We start from the raw sequence: 19,818 nt of genomic DNA, 5'->3' as shown, positions 1-19,818 counted from the left end.
TGAGAAACGCAAGAAACTTATGATAGTTGACAAGTCGAAACCTGGATACGGCCAACGACGGAAACAACGCGCGAAGATTTTTTTTCCAATCATCTGACAAGTGTTGCAATCACTGGAATAGATGTGGATCTCATCATAAAATTTTCTACCATTATGAGAGTTATATCCAGTGGTAAGCAAATTGATATTACAAAATATCAAGCAATGTTGATGGAAACAAGGCAACTCTAATAAGCTCTTTATAGCTGGAACTACATGTCTTTGATCGTACACAAGCTTTTGATCCACAGTGGCAACATTATTTCAATGTTCGATCTACCCATTGAGGACCTTTCTGAAGACGCATTGGAAGTTACCCATAAAATCATCAGGAAACCCCGTTTTAATCACACGAAGAAATCATCCCGAGTCAACTCAAACGAAGATCTGCTGAGATCATTGCTCTCAAACTTCGACCCATGAATATCCCTTAAGCGAAAATCGTTAGCTTTTAAGACATCAGAAGGATGACGAAGAATTATCACAGTATTTCTGACGATGACATTGAAAATGCGAAGGAACAATAGATGTAGAATGCAAAAAAAGAGCTTCTAAAATGTATTTGGAACAAGCTGCAGTGTTGTTTATGAATTGAAAATGATAAAAATGCCATCATTTACATGAGATTGTTTTTAAAAAAAACCCGAGTAAATCATATGAAGTATAATCAATACATATTTTTATTTTTATAATCCGTTGCATATGAGACACTTTAGCCAATGATGCAATAAACGTGTAATTAATGACAAACGTGTAATGTATCTAAAAAGATCAGCACTTCTCACTTTTGGAAAAAAAAAGATTTTTTTACATGAGTTTATTCAGATGATATAAGACATTTATGCAAACAATTATTGTGCTTTTTAAAAACAACTAATCAACATAATTTGAACCAGTAGTTATTCGAGTAAAGATTGCTGCGTATTCGATATTATCAGAACTTTTCACTTTAGATGAACAAAGATTTTGTTGCTTGAGACACTTATGCGGTTATTCAAATGACATGAGACATTTATGCAAACAGTAGTTCTGATACTTATGAACATTTTTGAGCACATCGTGAAAATTGTTCAATTTCAAACGATTGTTGCTCAGTCATTTCATGATGGATTGATGAAATTTTTGCGTCAATTGATTTCGGTACTCCATAACAATTTTTTATATTGAATAAAATAATATATGTCATGAAACTAACTATCGAACAATTGAAAAATCTCAACCCCTATCCTCACGGAAATACCCACTTCTGATTGGTCGAAATTGATGACACATGCGGCGGGTCCCTAACAGAGACATCATAATCAAGCTGCCTGGGGGAAATCGGCATTGCAAATAGTGATGTCTAAATTTTTCATTTATTCGATTATCGATTAATCGTTAGGGCATTTTTCAATATTCGATTCATTCGAATAATTGTCTTTCAATATTCGATTAACCGAGCGAATATTTTTTTGCATGTAATAATCACGTATCATGTTGTCATTCGGGTCGCGTGGTCTATCAGGTTGTCGATGTTCCATTTTTGGACAAAAAAAAAAGTTGAATAAAAAAATGATATGGTCTAATTCTTAACCTAAAAATGCATCAACCTTGAGAAAAATGCCTTCTTTCATTAATCGCGATTACAGTGACAATTATTCGATGTATTCATGTTTTGATTTTAAATTATTCGATACAAAATTACACGATTATAATTTCAGATATTCGATCATTTGAATTAATCGAACGATTAACCGACGTCTCTAATTGCAAATACATGAAAGTAGGGGGAACTTTTGTTCCTACCGAAATGTATTCCCTAACAGAGATATCAAACCAAGATGCCCGGGAATATTTCACTTGAAGTGCATCTGGCATTGCAATTAACACAACCATCTGAGCCATGGCAAAGCAGGTGAAAAAAGAGAAGAGTGCAAATGATTATAGGTCGCTTCTAGCCATCAGTGTTTAGCTTTGTGTGTGTTGCTTGTTTTCGTTGCGCTAAACTTAGAACTTGTTCATTTCCTGTACATATTGGTAGCACACCTTCAATACTTTTAGTTGCCATTCGTATTTACTCTCGTGCGCATCGGCTCTGTTCTGATGCAACTAGCTCCTAGCTTTGTTGATGGTTTTGACCGGGAGTCGAGAAACGATTTATCATAAACGGTCATTCTCGCGATGTTTCATTTTTATCGCTGCAACTGTGTGCATCTATTAGAGGCGTGTTTGATGCTTGTTGAATGGCAATGCGTGCATTGATATAAAGAAACAAATTGCGACATATGACCAATTAGTGTATTGTTCTCGCAAAGGCAAGAAAGAATCGTTGCTTCTTGAAATGATTCTACAAAACCACGCAAGCCATTAATCCTTTTCCCGGAACTTTTTACCAAAGGGTTATTTATGAAATTTCGACGCATTCGCAAATAATATCCGAAATGATAAACCAACAAGTTAAAAAAAAAATGTTGCGTAGTCCTACGTCCTAAGCGGTCGTGTCTCGAATACAATCCCTCGATTTTTTCTTTCAAAAATGATGCCGGTCAGAACGTAATAATTAATACCGACTTTTCACAATTCACTATTGAGTTCCCTCAATGTGGAGTAACTGTGGTTGGATTATTTCTGTGGGGCTATGTGAAGTCTATGGTCTAGGTCAACAAATCGCAGATGGTTGAACCTTTTGGAAGACAACATTCGCAGTGTTATGACTAATATAGACTTCCATTGTTGCAGACGAAAATTGAACCTCCAGATTGGGCTTCCTCCGAGTTAGCTGAACTAGCAAGTGCCAGGAATAATTCAAATCGAAATAATAATAAATTGGATACTTTCAAGTTTTGATATAATTTACGAACATATTTTTCTATTGGTGTTTGTAGAAGTACTGGACAAAAATATCGGGAAGAAATAAAAAAACGATTTCTTTCTTTTTTCTCAAAGATTTTGTGGACACATTTTTTGTGGTTGCGATAGTGGTTCTCAGATTTTCGTGAAAAGCGGTAATTTTGTTTTTTATCGCACAATAGTTGACCTGTATTTTTTTTTTCATTAGGGTGGCCATTTCTATTTTAGGGTGGTCCGAAAAATAATTTTTTCCTCATTTTTTCCAAACATCATTTTTACACCCGCGAAAAAACTGGATTCTAATTTCATAGATCTGGTCTAGTCACATAGGAATATTGAACGTAGACTGAAAACAAGTTAACTTTGAAAAATCATAACTCAAAAACGAAACAAAACACCTCTCTGATTTTTGGATGTATTATGTAAAAATTCTCAGCTTTCAAGAAAAAAATAAATCAAATATAGCATCCTTGATCCTGAAAGCATGTAAACTATACAGTAGCTCAAAAGTTATGAATTTTTGAAAAAAGGTGGTTTTTGGAAAAAAAAAATTTTTGGATCACCTAAAAATGGAAAAGGCTTAAATACATGTGTGGGTATAAGGAAGCTTAAAAAAGATGTACGTTGATTTTTCAACAGCATTTAAAAAAATCACCCAAAATTTTTTTTACGAATGTGTGTTTATTTCAATTTAAAGTTTATATTGACCTTTGTTGTGCACCCGTGGTCGAGTGGTTAGCGTCTCACATTATCATGCCGGGTGTTCGGGTTCGATTCCCGTTCCGGCCGGGGGATTTTTCGTCAAAGAAATTTCCTTCGACTTGCACTGTGGTCACGCGTATTCTAGAGCTTGCCCCTCAGAATATATCCAAGGCGTGTTATTTGGCTTAAGAAAAATCAACTAAGTATTAATCAATGACGCTAGTTAATGCATACGTTGAGATGGCAAAAGTTCGACAGAGAATGTTAACGCCATTCAAGAAGAAGATTTACCTTTGAACCTTGTATATGACATCTTAACGGCTATGACAGAAAAGTTGCTAGCCCAGTGATTTAAGTTCGAACGTCAGGGGAGCGGTTTTCCAAAATAATTCATTTCTTTCTGGAAATTCAAAAAAAATTGAAGATACTCAAAGTAGTGTCCCGCTAGTACGAATAACGAATTTTGAATTGATTTGTGAGTAAAATTTCTATTTCTATAACATTATACAGAGTTCTTCAACATTCCCTTGATGTCCATCGAGTGTTCACTTGTGTTGAGTTTTGTGTGTATTTAGACATCAGTTAAATTTTTCAATAATAAAGTGCTAATGGATTTTTTGTAGGACTCTGGACTAGACTTGTAAAAATACAATACATTTATGTCTTTTATAATACTCATTCATTTCATTTCAATGGAGATGGGCGAACTTCGACGAATCCACACAAATTTGACTGCATTTTTGATATCCATAAGTTTGACTGCTCCCCATGTTCATTTTAGTTATCGAGGCAACACATACACTCGTAATCTCTGATATGCGATTGAAATCATTATTCGTAGTATTTCGTTGAAACTTTTATCAAGAACTCATGTTAATCACTTTCAAAGGTACGTTGTCTCAAATATTGTGTCATTTTACCACTGTTCGCACTTGTTTCTAGTTTGTCACATTTTCACATTTTCACCATGCAATTTAAATCTACCAAATCTACTACTGAACCAACGTTCAACACAACACTCAACGCAGTGCGGTTACGGAATACTCACTGATTTTCGAAGTAACATTGTACATGTATGATTGATGTCAGCAATAGTAACAATTTCACTCGACTCTTCATAGTAATCATATCGACATTCCTTCGGCACACATTAAACTCACTAAATAATTTCCCACTTTTATTTTTTATTCAATTGGAACTCCCGATCAGTGCCGCGATGTCGGACGTCTGACACTAACTGAAGCTTCGTCGATGTGTTTTCCGACTATTTATCTAAGTTTGGTGGGCGTATTCTAACCAGCTGAACTGAACATTCTGTGGAAATTCTAGGGGCCCAGACTATACTCCCTCTGTGATAGTATTTGGTTACAACTGATAATGATACCGAATGAAACATTCAAAATTAACACGGAAAACTCTATTTCATTCGAACTTGCTTCACGTTGGCAAAAAGCAAAAAATTCATTGCTGAGAGATAATTTCTTTTTGTGATTTGATGATGAAAATTATGAACTGTATAACGAGTTGGGAAGCTATGATAATCGGTTCATTACAGTTTAAATACTGCGAAGGAATCTCAAAATAAAGATCAACCCATAAATTGTTAACTTTTGTTTCAATCGGTATAATAAAAACTAAAAAGTAAGGCGACCTCCAGAATGAATCGAGGGACTTTGTTATCCAAAGTCACCACTGGCAGTGCAGAATGAAGGGGAATATGTGAAGGATTCCAGAAAAAAGTATTAACACATTCGATAGTTGTGGATGAGAGTCGCTCTATAATAGAAACAGAAGTGTAATGCTCGTTCATGTCATATATGGTCGGTGTTAAGTCAGACCGGACCATGTGACATTTTTCTGATTTCGAGAAAAACGTGATTGAAGTTTGGCGCTATAAGGGGTTTTCATTGAGCATTCAAAACAATTTCAATACGTTATTCGTGCTGTACGCGTGATTTTCCAAATCTGATAAGTGTGCTATGTAGCTTACGTAATGCTTAACCAAATGCAATCAATAAGTTGAAATTTTTATTTTTGCGACTTGGTCCCCTCTGACTTAACACCGACCATATAATATTCACCGACATTAGTTTACGAAACCCTCCCCAATAGAGCTATGCTCTATGGAGGCAAGTTCCTCTGTGGACGCGTGGTTTCATCTAGACATGTCGTTTGACTACGAGGGAAATGTAAGGTAGAGAAGCCATTGTTCCAACGTGTGATTTCAAAACTAAATGCGGAAGAGAGTGAGGAGAACGGAACAAGTTAACCCAAAATAGAGCGATGTAATAAGAAGCCGAACCTCAATTAAGGAGCTTTAAGCTCCCTCTCTCTCTCTGATGCACTTCCTCTCTCCATCTCGGTGTAATTGTAAGATCCCAGGAGTTTGTGGCGCGGGTAATACCGTATACCGTATACCAACAAAAGGAGCTCCTTTTTTCCCTGACATGCAGGGAGGAGAATTTGCTCAGTACCAGTTGGTGGCAGCTTTGCGTGGTCACGCTTAACGCTTATGGGAATTTGCGGAACCGTAGAGAAAGTGATGGTTTCCCATACCTATGCTAAAATGGGGGAATTCCATATCCCGTTCCACCCTGGGGGTTGGTTGTGTGTTCTGGTGAATAACCTATATATTATGGTGGCTGATAATTGTAGCCGGATTTTAAGGCGTGTGTTATGCTTCTAACGCCATTTTTTCCAGCATCGATGGATTTCACGTCAATCCACACGAAAGAACGTGATGTTCAGTACGACAATTTGAGCTGCTTGAAAAAATATCTTGAGTTGTGTTTCATGACTAGGGAACATATTTTTTATATCGATATCATCGAAGTACTGAACGTACACTTCAGGACATGTATCGTGAACAAGACATGCGATCGGAATGAGTTTTATTGAAACCTTAGTTTAAAGAACATGACATTCATACTATGCATTAAAACAGTCATGGTAATCAAAAGCAAAATGCGGTTGAGTTCAAAACGAGTACTATTTTCATCATCATTCCTTCTTAAAAAAAGTAATATGCGATTAGTTCGAGTAAGAAATTTCGGTGAATTATCTTCAATTACTTTAATTATTAGAGTTACTTTGTTTAGCCGTATTGTGTGGACAGCGTCGATCTTAGGCCAATTTCCACTCATGGTGTGAAATACTCAAAATACAATTCATTTAAAAAAAAAATATTTTACAGATTCCAATTCAAATCACTAAATGAATTAAGAAGAAAATCCTTTAGCGCAATGAAATTTGCCAGAAAAAGGTGTCCATATTTACGCATATCGAATTTTGAATCAAAATATAGTAAAAAAAATATAGAAAAAATATAGATAGGTTTAGAATATTTACGTATGTATATCTTCGAAATTTCATTAAAGTAGAGGAACAGGGATGAATTATGAAATTTAACGAAAAGATTAGTTATTACTTCCGGGGTCAGACGGACCTCGCGTAACACCTCGGTTTTTGGTCTGAGTCTCGGGAACCTTTGAGGTTGGGCTCTCAAGGTCTCTTTTAATGCTGGCAAGCTCGAGCTCGAGGCCAATCGCTCTCAGGGTCGGCTCTTCGGGAAAACGCTTATCAAGGCTCGGATGTGGAATATGTAAAAACGTGTGAATATATTTTTTTTTGTTTCATTACCTAGCCTTTATAATTCTGTATGGGTGTGTCGGTGTGGTTTTCCGCTGGACTCCTAGTCGCCGGCTGAAGAAGTCCTCAGAACGCTGCTCGTCGAGTTTCCGGGGTTATTAATTAACCCTAAATTTACGATACGATGGTTACAATGCGCTTTAAACCCTAAATTAACGGGTCCTGGTCGGACACAGAGAAAGAGAGGAAGACAATTCTCACAACAGAGCCCTTTACAATCGTCTAAATCTGTATTAAATACCTGACCGATCAGATCCTACGGCTTATCCGATGGTGAAATTAACAACGATAATTTATTTTCGTAGAACTTGTACATTTTTCTCGGTGTATATTTGAGTTCTTCTCACTACTTGCTCTGGGCAGGAAATGAACAATTTACTTACGATCATTCCATCTACCTTCTCATATCTTCACTCTCTTGATCTTCTTTTCTGTTCCTTTCTCTCTCTCTGTTCCACTATATAATGATGAATATCATTGTTCATCGCTAACCCCATCTCTGTTTCCGCGCAACATTCATTCCCTTTTTTCCGTCTTTGATCTGTGAGTGTACTGTTGACTTAACCTATCCCTGACTATTGTGTACGTATTTTAAGGCACATTTTCTACACACTTAATTCAAAACACTGACATATTCAATAGAAACATTGTCGTCAATACAAACGGTAACACAGTAAAAACTAATAATTTATAATTTCCCGATAATGTAAAGAACGGGTAACGGCCAAGTAATCCGAATTAGCGTTGCCGGCGCCAAGCGAATATTTTTTTACGAAACGTACGGACGTCAAAGTGTTAATGGGAGGCATCGGAAAATAAAACCAGTTGAAAAGAGGTTGTATTGACTACGGATACATAGCGTGGAATTCGGAGAGTACACTCAAACTAGCGTTTTTTCAATCCCATTAGTTTATATAAGGCTCATTAGCATTTTAGCTGTAACAGAGCCGAATTTTAAACGTGTACATGTCACATGTTTATCATATCTATAAATAGCACATTACACAGTTGCCATTTTTTCGGCGTAAGAGTATTTCTTCTATACCATTGCATATGGTACATTACATTACACAGTAGCCATTTAGGCGTAAGAGTATTCCTTCTGTTTTCCAGTTAGACCAGCGGAGACAGCTGATATGATCATTGTTGGGTTATTAATAGAACAGCAGCCCGATGTTTCTTGCAGAGCAGAGCAATTGTATGGACGAATCGATCTTATTTCGACCGTGGATTTCCATCGCTGATGATTGTTGCATGGACGTAGTTATTCTATAACAACACAAAGATGGTCAATGAGGGCCCTGAGTTTTGAACTCACGATTGGTCGCTTACTAAGCGAATGCGCAACCAATGTGACTACGAATATCTCCTTAGAAAAATGTCGAAAAGTTTATTTTTCATGAAAAATCGCTGTTTAGAAGCTCATAAAAAATCGAAAAAATGAGATAAAAAAACGGCTACATGTTGATAAAAAAATTCAGCCAAATCGGTCGAGTAGATCCTGAGATATCGATACCACCAGTTGAAAAAACATGGTTATGCCGAATTTACAATCATTCACAATGAGCGCGATTTTCTCTCACGAAAAAAAATATTCGCCAACCAATCAGAACGAAGCACGAGATCACCCATGGCAGTGCGAAAAAAGATAGAACTTTCCAAGCTTTGGCTGCGAAAATCGCGTAGCTTTGACAGGAGACACTACATGCATCAGACAGTACGAACAAGACATGCTAGAAAGGTGGAACGATATATCGAAATAATTGTTCTGCTCTATACAGATGAGACACTCCAATAAGTGAGAATTGAGGCGAACACCTATTGTAAACGTATTGCTGCATTATCAAAATTATGTTTACTATTTTTTAATTATACCCGATTGAATTTGTTAGCTTTCCAATTACGAACCATCTGAAATCACATTTTTAACGATATGAACGATTTGCTCCACCAATCTAGTATCATCTTGTTCATGTTATTTTGATCTGTTTCGTTAGGTCAGTGTTGATTGATAATAGAAAACATTTATTTGGAATGTCGAGCTCAATGTATCCCTTTTCAAAAGAAAAATGAATAGACTTGGTAGAAGAAATGCCAGAGCTATGGAGGATTAACTTGAAAAACAATCGAGATAATTATGCAAAACAGAGAATGTGGGAAGAGATAGCGAGCAAATTTTCCGACCCGAGTGTAACTGGTAAATATATTAGGCTGTCAAAAAAGTCCTGCGGTATTTTTTTTGAATTTTCATTTGTTCATAAAATTAGTTACAATGATCTGTTTTAAGTCAAATATGCGCCGTTTTGTTCGATGACTTGTTCCCAACGAGATGCCAACTTCATAATACCCCTGTTATAGAAGCTCGCTTCCTTATTGGCAAAAAACTTGGATAGCCAATTTTCACAGGCCTCTTTTGTGGCTTCTTCTGACTACCTAGCTCGTTCGCCATGGACAAAAACAGGTGGTAGTCACTTGGTGCAAGGTCCGGACTATACGGCGGATGCAAAAGAACCTCCCATCCGAGCTCCCGGAGCTTCTGGCGCGTCACCAAAGAAGTGTGTGGCCTGGCGTTGTCCTGATGGAAGACACTGCGGCCTTTGTTTATCAAAGATGACCTCTTCTTCATGAGTGCTACCTTCAAGCGGTCCAGTTGTTGGCAGTACAGGTCCGAATTGAGCGTTTGGCCATAGGGAAGCAGCTCATAATAGATTATTCCTTGACAATCCCACCAAACACACAGCAGAACCTTCCTGGCCGTTAATGAGGGCTTGGCCACCGTCTGAGCCGCTTCAGCGGGCTTCGACCACGACCGTTTGCGCTTCACGTTGTCGTTAGTGACCCACTTTTCATCGCCAGTCACCATCCGCTTCAGAAACGGGTCGATTTTGTTGCGATTCAGCAGCGATTCACATGCGTCGATACGGTCAAAGATGTTTTTTTTGCGTCAACGTGTGTGGCACCCATACATCGAGCTTCTTTGTGAATCCAAGTTTCTTCAAATGGTTAATAACGGTTTGATGACTTTTCCTCAGCTCTTGGCCGATGCTACGGCTGCTACTATGCCGGTTTTTCTCGGCTAATTCAGCGATTTTGTCGCAATTTTCGACGACAGGCCTTCCGGAGCGTGGCGCATCTTCGACGACCTCTACACCAGAACGAAAACGTTGAAACCATCGTTGAGCGGTGGAAATGTAAACTGTATCGGGTCCATAAACTGCACAAATTTTATTGGCAGCTTGAGATGCATTTTTGCCATTGTCAAAGTAGTACTGTAAAATATGTCGGATTTTCTCTTTATTTTGCTCCATATTTGCGACACTATAACTCACGATCGACTTAACCAATCAAAACACTGTCAAGGACTATATTATAACGCGCAGAAATACCTTTCTAACAAGCTATAGTATGACTCGATAAATGAATACAACTAGAACTACGCGCTTACAACGACACCTCGCGGAAATACTGCAGGACTTTTTTGACAGCCTAATATGTTGATATTTTTTTTTCAAATTCAGTTATCTAATTTTAGTTATGCACCACCATATTGCGCTAAAATTTGGAAAAATTTCCGTATAATTTTCTATAGTCCAGAGACCGTCATTCAAATATAGGGGAAAATGACATGGCTCATAGATCAAATCGTATGCCACAGGCAGTGGAGAATGATCTACAGAAACAACGGCAGGATCTTGAAAATAGAGCTCAAAAAGAAGCAAAAAAATCAGAGAGGAAGATAGATTAGGGCGTAAAAAAAAAAGAAAAATGGGAACGAAAAAACAGATAAGTCCCTGGAAGAGGCTTTAGTGGCATTAGCTAGAGAAGATGAACTTGAGATATTATTCTTGAAAAGCTTTGGTCCATCTTTGATTAAATTGAATGATTTTCTTCGTCATTCAATTTAATCAAAGATGGAGCCACAGTTAAGTTAACCATAGCGAAGATATTTTTTTTGGCAGATTGCAAACAATTCGACAACCATATGTTCATTTTTTGTCGGCCTTAGATTAAAGCGCGATTCACATACAACCACTTGCCATTATCATCATTATTATTGTTAGTTTTTGCATTAAGATATGTTTCAATGATTTTATAATAATATTGTTAAACAAGCCTCTGATGAGCAGTATAATGATGAGAAGTACCAACAATCTAGAATAATTCGTAATTTTATCATAATTACTGAAGATCATTTCTATAACTTCAGTATATCTTCCCTTGCATGGGAGAATAATTGACGCAACGAGATGTGATGCAACGTGAACGTCAAGTGGATGTTTTATGTGAATCGCACTTAACAGTAATATTGTAATAATTGTAATTGGTATTCAAAAGATGCTATGGATTAATGAAAAGTTTTCAGCATAATGCTGAGATATACTGAAGCTATAGATATGATCTTTAGTAATTATGATAAAATTACGAATCATTCTAGATTTTTGGTACCTCTCATCATAATGTTGCTCATCAAAGCCTGAATGCAAAAATTAACAACAATAATAATGATAATAATGGCTAGTGGTAATTATACGGTAATTCATCAATACGGAACAACGTTTTGATTATAAGTTTTTTTTATTTGATTAATGTTTTCCTTTAAAAATAGATTATCGATCCTTTAAATGAAAGCATTTGCTTGCTTTTCATTCTTCATTAATGATAGATTTTCAATAATACTCATATATTTGTAATAATATTTTAATAATATCTGAGATCTATTTCAGATCAATTCACAAAGACGTTTCCAATAATTTTATTAGTCTTCAAATATCTCATAAAAATTAGACATTGTTTTTATTTGAATAATTACGCCGACATCCATAATATATATATATTTATTAGTGATAATGATGAGATTTTTAAAAAGAGAGAAAAATAATAAAAAACCATGTTTATTTTTCATTCATTCGTCGTTATGCACTACGATTAAAGGGCGAACACGAAATTATTGCGACACATTCAACAGGGCATAACTTTTTTACCATTGGGTAAAAATCAACCAAATTTTGCACACTTTCTCATTGATGTGAATTGTCTTCATGCTGTCAAACTCGAAGTCGTGTTTTTCGATTCAACGTACATGGAGGTGAACCAACGCGAGTCGAGAGAACAAATTCTTACCAAACACCTGGAATTTCCTGACCTGTCGCACCGGCAGTTGGGAATAATGTTGAACATTCACCATTCAACCGTCTCCAGAGTGTTGAGTGTTCCAGGAGCGGTTGACGTTGGACCACGGCAAAGGAGCTGGAAGAAAACCGGGACCGGAGAATAAAAAGACGGAGGGAAAGGTGAAGCGGATGATTAAAGCAAATCCCAACGTCTCAAGCCGTGATTTGGCTAAAAAGATCGGCATGTCGCAGAGCTACGTCCAGAATGCAAAGAAGAGAGCTGGACTACATACATACAAGGTACAGAACTGCGATGAGCGGCAACAATCGACGGCTAAAACTCGGGCACGGAAGCTATACGAGAAGATGCTGACTCAATATGGCTGCTGTGTGATGGACGACGAAACGTATATAAAAGCCGATTTTAAGCAAATTCCGGGGTTGGAGTTTTTCACCGGCAAGAGCAAGTTCGATGTGGACAACAAATTTAAGAAGAAGAAAATGTCGAAGTTCGCCTACAAATATCTCGTTTGGCAGGCTCTTGCGAACTGAGGAGTGAGCCTTTCGTGACAAAAGGCACAGTAAATGGCGAAATCTACAAATCTGAGTGCCTCGAGAAGCGCCTTTTGCCGTTCTTGCAGCAGCACGACGAAGCTCCGCTATTTTGGCCAGATTTGGCATCATGCCACTATTCTAAAAGTGTCCTGGAGTGGTATGAGGCCAATTCTGTCCATTTTGTTCCAAAGGACATGAACCCGCCAAACTGTCCGGAGCTGCGCCCGGTGGAGCAGTAAGAAAATGGAAAAAAAACTGAGAAACTGGTACCGGATGACACTGTAAAGACTTTGATGGAGGGCATCAAGCGAAAATGCGTTCAATTTTACACTCAAGGCTCCATCGATTAACTTTTCTTTTGATTTTTGAAGTAAATATATGTATAAAACTACCCTAAAATTTTGGTTTGATTCTAAACATTATAAGAAAATTGGCATGACATTTTCGGTGTCGCAATAATTTCGTGTTCGCCCTTTAGTCACTGGTATCTTCCTCCATTGCCTCTTTACTGAACCTGCCCCAAGGAAATAGTCAGTGAATTTCTCACGAACAGCATTAGCCTTAGTAGAAAAGTTACATAAACAGATCATAGACAGAACTTACCTCAATGTGATACATAATCTTTCACCGGGAGAAATTGGCTCACGTATGGTAAATAAGATTTTTTTCGGTCTTCCAGACCGGGATCGACCCTTAAACCTGTATGCAGTGGCGTCGACTGGAGGGTGCGGGATTGCGGACTGCCCCCGGGTACACGATTTTAGAGGTGCAGAAACACTCCTACATCAACAAATACTTCACCATTCGGCATATACCAGATACAGATAGCGAAGAAGAAGGGGATGCAACCAGACACTTCCGCCCAGGGTGCAAAAGCTCCACTCAATACCGCTGCCTGTATGACCAAATCATCCCACAGAAACCATGTTACCCCACACAGCAAGCATAAAGTACCTTGTATGTATGTAGTGTAAAGCGACTAAAGAAGTTTGATATCCGTCCAGGAACCAGCATGACGGTAGAAAAATTCGACGATGACAGGAAAAAGGAAAATTAACATATATCTAAATTTCCAACGCACTAGGTGGATTGACACTATTTTCGTAACTCAAGTAATCAATCAAGCACTCACATGTTGTCAAATTATCTTATATCTTATTGAAAAACAAATTCTTGAACATTACTCTTAAAGCAAAACAATATTCGTTACTTTGGATTGACTTTGGATAGCTGGATTGACACTATTTTCGTAACTCAAGTAATCAATCAAGCACTCACATGTTGTCAAATTATCTTATATCTTATTGAAAAATAAATTCTTGAACATTACTCTTAAAGCAAAACAATATTCGTTACTTTAACTCATTGTCATTTTATTGTAGTTCAGTGAAAAACTAATACCAATAATTTATTCTCTGAAATTCTCTGATTTTCATTATTTGAGAACGTATCTACATAGTCAGAAGTAATTACTATTCTAATTCACGATAGTTATGCAACGAACAATTTGAATAAGGTAAATGATTTTGGTTTGTCCAGTCGAAAATATGATCATGGTTTGTCCACTTTTTTGAATGCACTAATTCAGCACACCTTTGTCAAATCATGTATTCGAATGTTTCAAAGCAAATAAATAAAATTATCTTTTTCATGATTTACAGTAGTTTTATAGTATACTAGCTGACCCGGCAAACTTCGTCTCGCCCAAAATTTGTTTTTTGTTATCAATACCTTCAAACATTCACGTTTTCTTACTATGAGCAAGTTCATGGGTCCAATCGCAGAACTGTTCATTGATTGATCTTCTATTCGTCTCCGTTGAATTTACTTTTTACTATAAAATACCTAGCATTTCTAACAAAACTCATCTTTATAATATCAGATTATTTTTAGACACAATTCTCGTTCAAGATTTTTCAACCACTTGTAATTAACACGTTTCTCCGTTACATGGAATAAATGTTTTATACAGAAAATATGATAGAATAAAAACAGCCCTAAATCAGACAATTCCTTCCTCGAGTTCTGCTATTATCAACACATCTGGCGATACTTTTTTATTGGTATAGATAAAAGAAGATATAGGAGTGCATTTCATCACATTAAAATCCATTTCGAGTTTCGAACAAAGATCAATTTCGCTAGCGCAAACATCAAATGGACTAACAGCACTTGTCACTATGTAATTGTAGAACATACGGAATTTAATTTTCCGAATTTTCCCTTTTTCCTCCAGAGTTTTTCAATTGTCATGTTTGGCTGGGATATTTTTGGTTGAAATATGTGTAATATTTTTATGGGACCCCCCTCTCTATTCCAGAGGAGGGAGGGGTGTCATACCATTATAGGAACATTTCTCATACCCAAAAACCCTCACATCCCAAATTGTGCTTGATTAGATTTTGAGTTATGCAGAAATTTGTGTTTCATTTATATGACAGCCCACTCTTAGAGAGCGGGAGGAGTGTTTAACCACCATAGAAATATTTATTGCATCCTAAAACCCCCACATGCCAAATTTGGTTTCGTTTGCTTGATTAATTTTCGAGTAATTCAGAAATTTGTGTTTCATTTATCTCGCAGCTCCCCCTTAGAGAAGAGGGAGGAGTATCTAACCACCGTAAAAACATTTATCGCACCCTAAAACCTCCACATGCCAAATTTGGTTTCGTTTTCTTGATTAATTCTCGATTAATGCAGAAATTTGTGTTTCATTTGTCACCACAGCAAGAAACCATGCTAATCTTATATTTTGCTCAACCAAGTATCAGTTTATGCTTTTCCTAAACGAAGTCTAGTGATCCTGTTCACGAATCAATACGGTGTTCCTATGATTAATAGATAACGGTACTCAGTATCAAACAAAGTAGTCACCTACACTAGTTGAATGCATAGGAATGTGGGGCAAAAATCATAACAGCAGAATTAAGCACTTTGGTGAGAAGGAAAAGATTATTCATAAGTATTAGAACTGCTGTTTGCACAAATGTCTCATGTTATTTGAATAATCGCATAAGTGTCTCAAGCGACAAAATCTTTGTTTATCTTAAGTGAAAAGTTCTGATCATTTCGGATATAAAGAAATCATTATTTGAGTAACTTTCAATTATGTTGAAGTAGTTGTTGTTGAAGAGCAGAAAGAGCAGTTTGCATTAGTGTCTTATGTCATCTGAATAATCTCATGCTAAAAAATCTTTGTTTACTCTTGGACACTGTTTCGAAAGATTTCACACGAAGACGAATTATAAAATATAATTTTTATATAAAAACATTACATTTGAACATATTGCTAAGTTAATACATATATATGGTTCAATATATAGTTCAAAAGAAAAATTAAAAAAAATGTTTATTTTTCATAATCTTGCATGTAACACTGCTTTTTATAGAAAAAAATAATACCGACCGGTACGACACCCATTCCCAAATTTAATACGACCGCAAAGGGTTAATCGATCACCAGATGATTACTTCGCACTTATTCAGACCTTTTCTAGATTATAACACTTACAAATATTGTCAACATCATTCTTTTTATCAGTTTTACATAGCTAAACCATTAAGTTAATGCATTTTGATGAACTCAATTCTGATCCTGAGTTGCCCAATTCAATAATGTTGTTTTGTCCACATGATTTCTATGGCAACCGCTTGGCGCGCTGCAGTTTGTTTATTGTGTCTATCGCGCATAGGAAAAATAAGAGGCTATGTTGAGTGTGTTGAGGAGAACACTTTTAAAATACCCAAGAAAATGCAATATTCTGAGGAAAGCCTGAATTATGAATGGATCAATATGATGACAGTAAACTCAAGCAATGATAAATACAACATCTAGTTGAGAATTCGAATGTTTTCATTCAAAAATGGTGATTGTTAAAGCCGGACAAACCATGATCATTTTCTGAGCAAACTATGATCAGAGGTGGTCAAACCATGATCATAATTCCTCTTTGAGGAAAATCGTTAAAAACATAAAAAATTTAATAATTTCAACGCCTTAGGCCTTGTTCTCACTGCAGCGGGGCGTCAACGTGGCGTGAGCGGAGCGTGTTCTCTTCTCGCCACGATATTTTAATTCACTCACATTGCACCGTGCCAATATTGCCGGCGTGAAGTGTTTTCGGTTGCACGCCAGCCACACGCCAAAACCACGCTCACGGCACGTCATTCTGGTGTGAACACATCGGTAAGAACACACACGATTAATCGTAAGCGTCACACGCCCCGCTCAAGCCACGCTGACGCCTCGCTGCAGTGAGAACAAGGCCTTATGGTAGTATTAGCAACTAGAGACTTGGGGCTTTTCAACAAACTCAAACTCGTATCGATTATCTGTGATTTTCATGAAGAAAAATTAATTTGCATTTACTAGTTGCGTAAAAACACCCCAAATCAGACAAACCAAGATCATTTACTCTACATTGATTTTTGAGCCATTCTCAACCCCTACGACGGTATTCAAATTTATTCTGCGCCTTAGATTTTATTGCCGAAAACAGAGAGATTGTAGCAGGCTTTATAATTTTTCTCTCTCAGTACAAGACGTCATTCAATTTTATTTGTTCGATCGCACCACAAGTATTTTACCAGTAAATTCCCTGAAACATGAGTTCAAAAATTTCTTGCACTTTGTCGGCCCAGGAAAACGTTTTCGATTTCATGGACAATTTCATCAAAACTGTTCCGGAGAAATCCACAGCGTCGCAACCTAGGAAGGTTGAAGAAGTTGTAGAAGTTGGAGAAGGACGAAAAAAGGGTGATTCGCCTGTAGAAGTCCTAGTTGAGTCGAAACAGCCGCAGACCAAGCTAGGCAACCGACGGATCCTGAAGATGAAACAACAATTGTCAAAGCAGAACAACTTCATCGTTGACTTGAAGAAGAAAATACGGGAGTTCGAATCGTTGAAGCCCAAATCCATCTCGGACCAGGAACAGCTGGCATTCCTGAGAAATAGACTCGTCAAGGAGAATGATTGCTTGAAGAAACTCTTGCAATGCATCATTGACGAGCAGAAGAAGGATAAGGACCTCGCTTGGGAGAGGATTCGCATCTGTAGTGACCCTCTCGATGATATATGTCGCAATCCTTGGATTTTGGGGAATGTTGCCCGGCCCGACCGGATGACTTCGATTGATTCCACCCTATCATCGCTCAGTTCAACGGTAATGGTGGGCGAAGTCCAGGATGTGAGTCAAGGCGATGTGCACAAAACGCTACAAAAGGAGCTGATGAATCGCGACCGCATAATAGGGATTCTGCAGAGCCGGATTGAAGGTCTGCTGACGTGATGAAGGTGCGACGTGATAATGAAGCTATCTTGGAAAGAAACCCTAGGCAGACTAAATTTTGTGAAGCTGATATGTTGAGCAGGTTGCAGTTCTACAAGGACAACACGGATGCTCTCGAACGGAATCTCAATCAAATGGGGGCAGCTTTGAACGTTATTCGATTGGAACTGGGTCCGAATTTGACAGGTGAAATTCAAAATCCTGTAGATTGCACTCAGTATGCGTCGCAAGCTAAGAGCTCTAGAGCTAGCGAAGGGATGAGACGATCGCTTGGAACCTCGAAGGGTGAGGATGACCAGTACAACACCCTTCTGAAGGAATATACAAAAAAGTCCGAGGAATGCAAAAATCTTACCGATCGACTAGCAAAATCTTGCTCGTGTGAGAATGAAACTCCAGAGAAGACGGAATTACAGCTCTTGAAAAACAGATGCTCGGAGCTGCTCGATGAGCAGGAGGAGTTCAAAATACTCATCAAAGAACAGGCGGAGCAGTTGGATGAGTACAGGAATAAATATTTAGCGGCTCAGCAAACAGTTGAGGAACAAAATCTTCGAATGGAAAAGATGAATGTGACGAATCGTAGAATAGAAGAACAAATAAATATGGAAATACAGCGAATAAAAACCAAATTCCAAGATAAATTACGCCAATTGACGCCGTTTCCACGACTTTTGGAGGCCGAAGAACAAAAGGTCAGAGATTTGCGAGGGTCCAACGAAAAGCTTCTAGAAAAGCTGAAAAGGGCAGCTAAGCAGATAAAATCACTGGAAAATCGTTTACACAATGCCCACACGGCTCAAAATATTGAACTGGAGAAAGCTAATAATCTGCTGAAAGTGGAGGTGGAACAGCTAACCGAAACGATGCGCGATGAAGAATCCAAACGGGAGAAATTGAAAGAACAGCTCACAGCCGGACAGAAGGAACTGGAAGAGGTGCGAACTGAAACGTCCAAGATCATTGGTAGGATGAATGAAAGAGCTCTGGAGGATCGAAGGACAGCCCAAACACAGCGTCAGACATTGGAGATGGAGTTGGCACAATGTCGTGCGGCGGCTGCTGTAACCATAAGCAACCGCGATGAAGCTCTACGGGAGATGCAAAGTCAGATAGGAGTGTTAGCGGCCAGTTTCGAGGATGCCCAAAATCAAATACGAGCCCTTCACAACCAGTTGGCGTTCATGCGGAACGAGCAGCTCAAAGTGCGTGCTTAAAACATTTTTGCTGATTTTTTTTCATTTTTGTTAATAAAACAGAAATTAGTTGTTGTTTTGTTTTTTCATAGATGATTTTTCATGTTTCTTTCCTTCATTAAGGAACGGTCTTACTAAAGAAAGTACAGAGAAATTGATCACTGAGTATGTAACAGGTATTCCCATTTATGCTTTCGGTTCATATGGCCGCAGATGCGGAGATGTATACGATGGAATGAAAAATGCGTGGTAATATTTATCTTGGGGAAGCAAACATTGCTGGCATGGATAGAAATTTAATATGAATTGATGGAAGTTTACGCTCTTTATCGAGGCTACGTTTTGTTTAAAAGTTCGGGGTGAAGCATTTTTCATTTAGTCGTTTCCTACAGATTTCTTACGAATGATGAATCACACCCCCAGGAGACTCTACTCTGGTATAATGGCAT

At 37.7% G+C, this 19,818-nt stretch overlaps 2 protein-coding genes across 2 annotated transcripts in view; one reads left to right on the top strand and one right to left on the bottom strand.

Moving 5' to 3' along the window:
* The window catches only part of LOC129771913 (cubilin homolog), a 48,465-nt gene extending 43,672 nt beyond the window's left edge, over positions 1–4,793 (bottom strand). Inside the window, exon 1 of the mRNA XM_055776049.1 lies at positions 4,619–4,793. Within this exon, the coding sequence (XP_055632024.1) occupies positions 4,619–4,698 (80 nt within the window). The 5' untranslated portion in view covers positions 4,699–4,793. The remainder of the gene's footprint in view (positions 1–4,618) is intronic.
* A 12,658-nt stretch (positions 4,794–17,451) lies between these two features.
* LOC129771915 (myosin-11-like) lies at positions 17,452–19,395 on the top strand. The gene is given in 2 exon segments (XM_055776052.1): positions 17,452–18,156; positions 18,159–19,395. Coding segments are annotated over 2 exon segments (1,899 nt in total). The 5' UTR covers positions 17,452–17,489; the 3' UTR covers positions 19,391–19,395.
* Positions 19,396–19,818: the final 423 nt, after the last annotated feature.

This window comes from Toxorhynchites rutilus, chromosome 2, assembly GCF_029784135.1.
Source record: "Toxorhynchites rutilus septentrionalis strain SRP chromosome 2, ASM2978413v1, whole genome shotgun sequence".
Classification (NCBI taxonomy): domain Eukaryota; kingdom Metazoa; phylum Arthropoda; class Insecta; order Diptera; family Culicidae; genus Toxorhynchites; species Toxorhynchites rutilus.
This window is presented reverse-complemented; position numbering and strand designations above follow the sequence as displayed.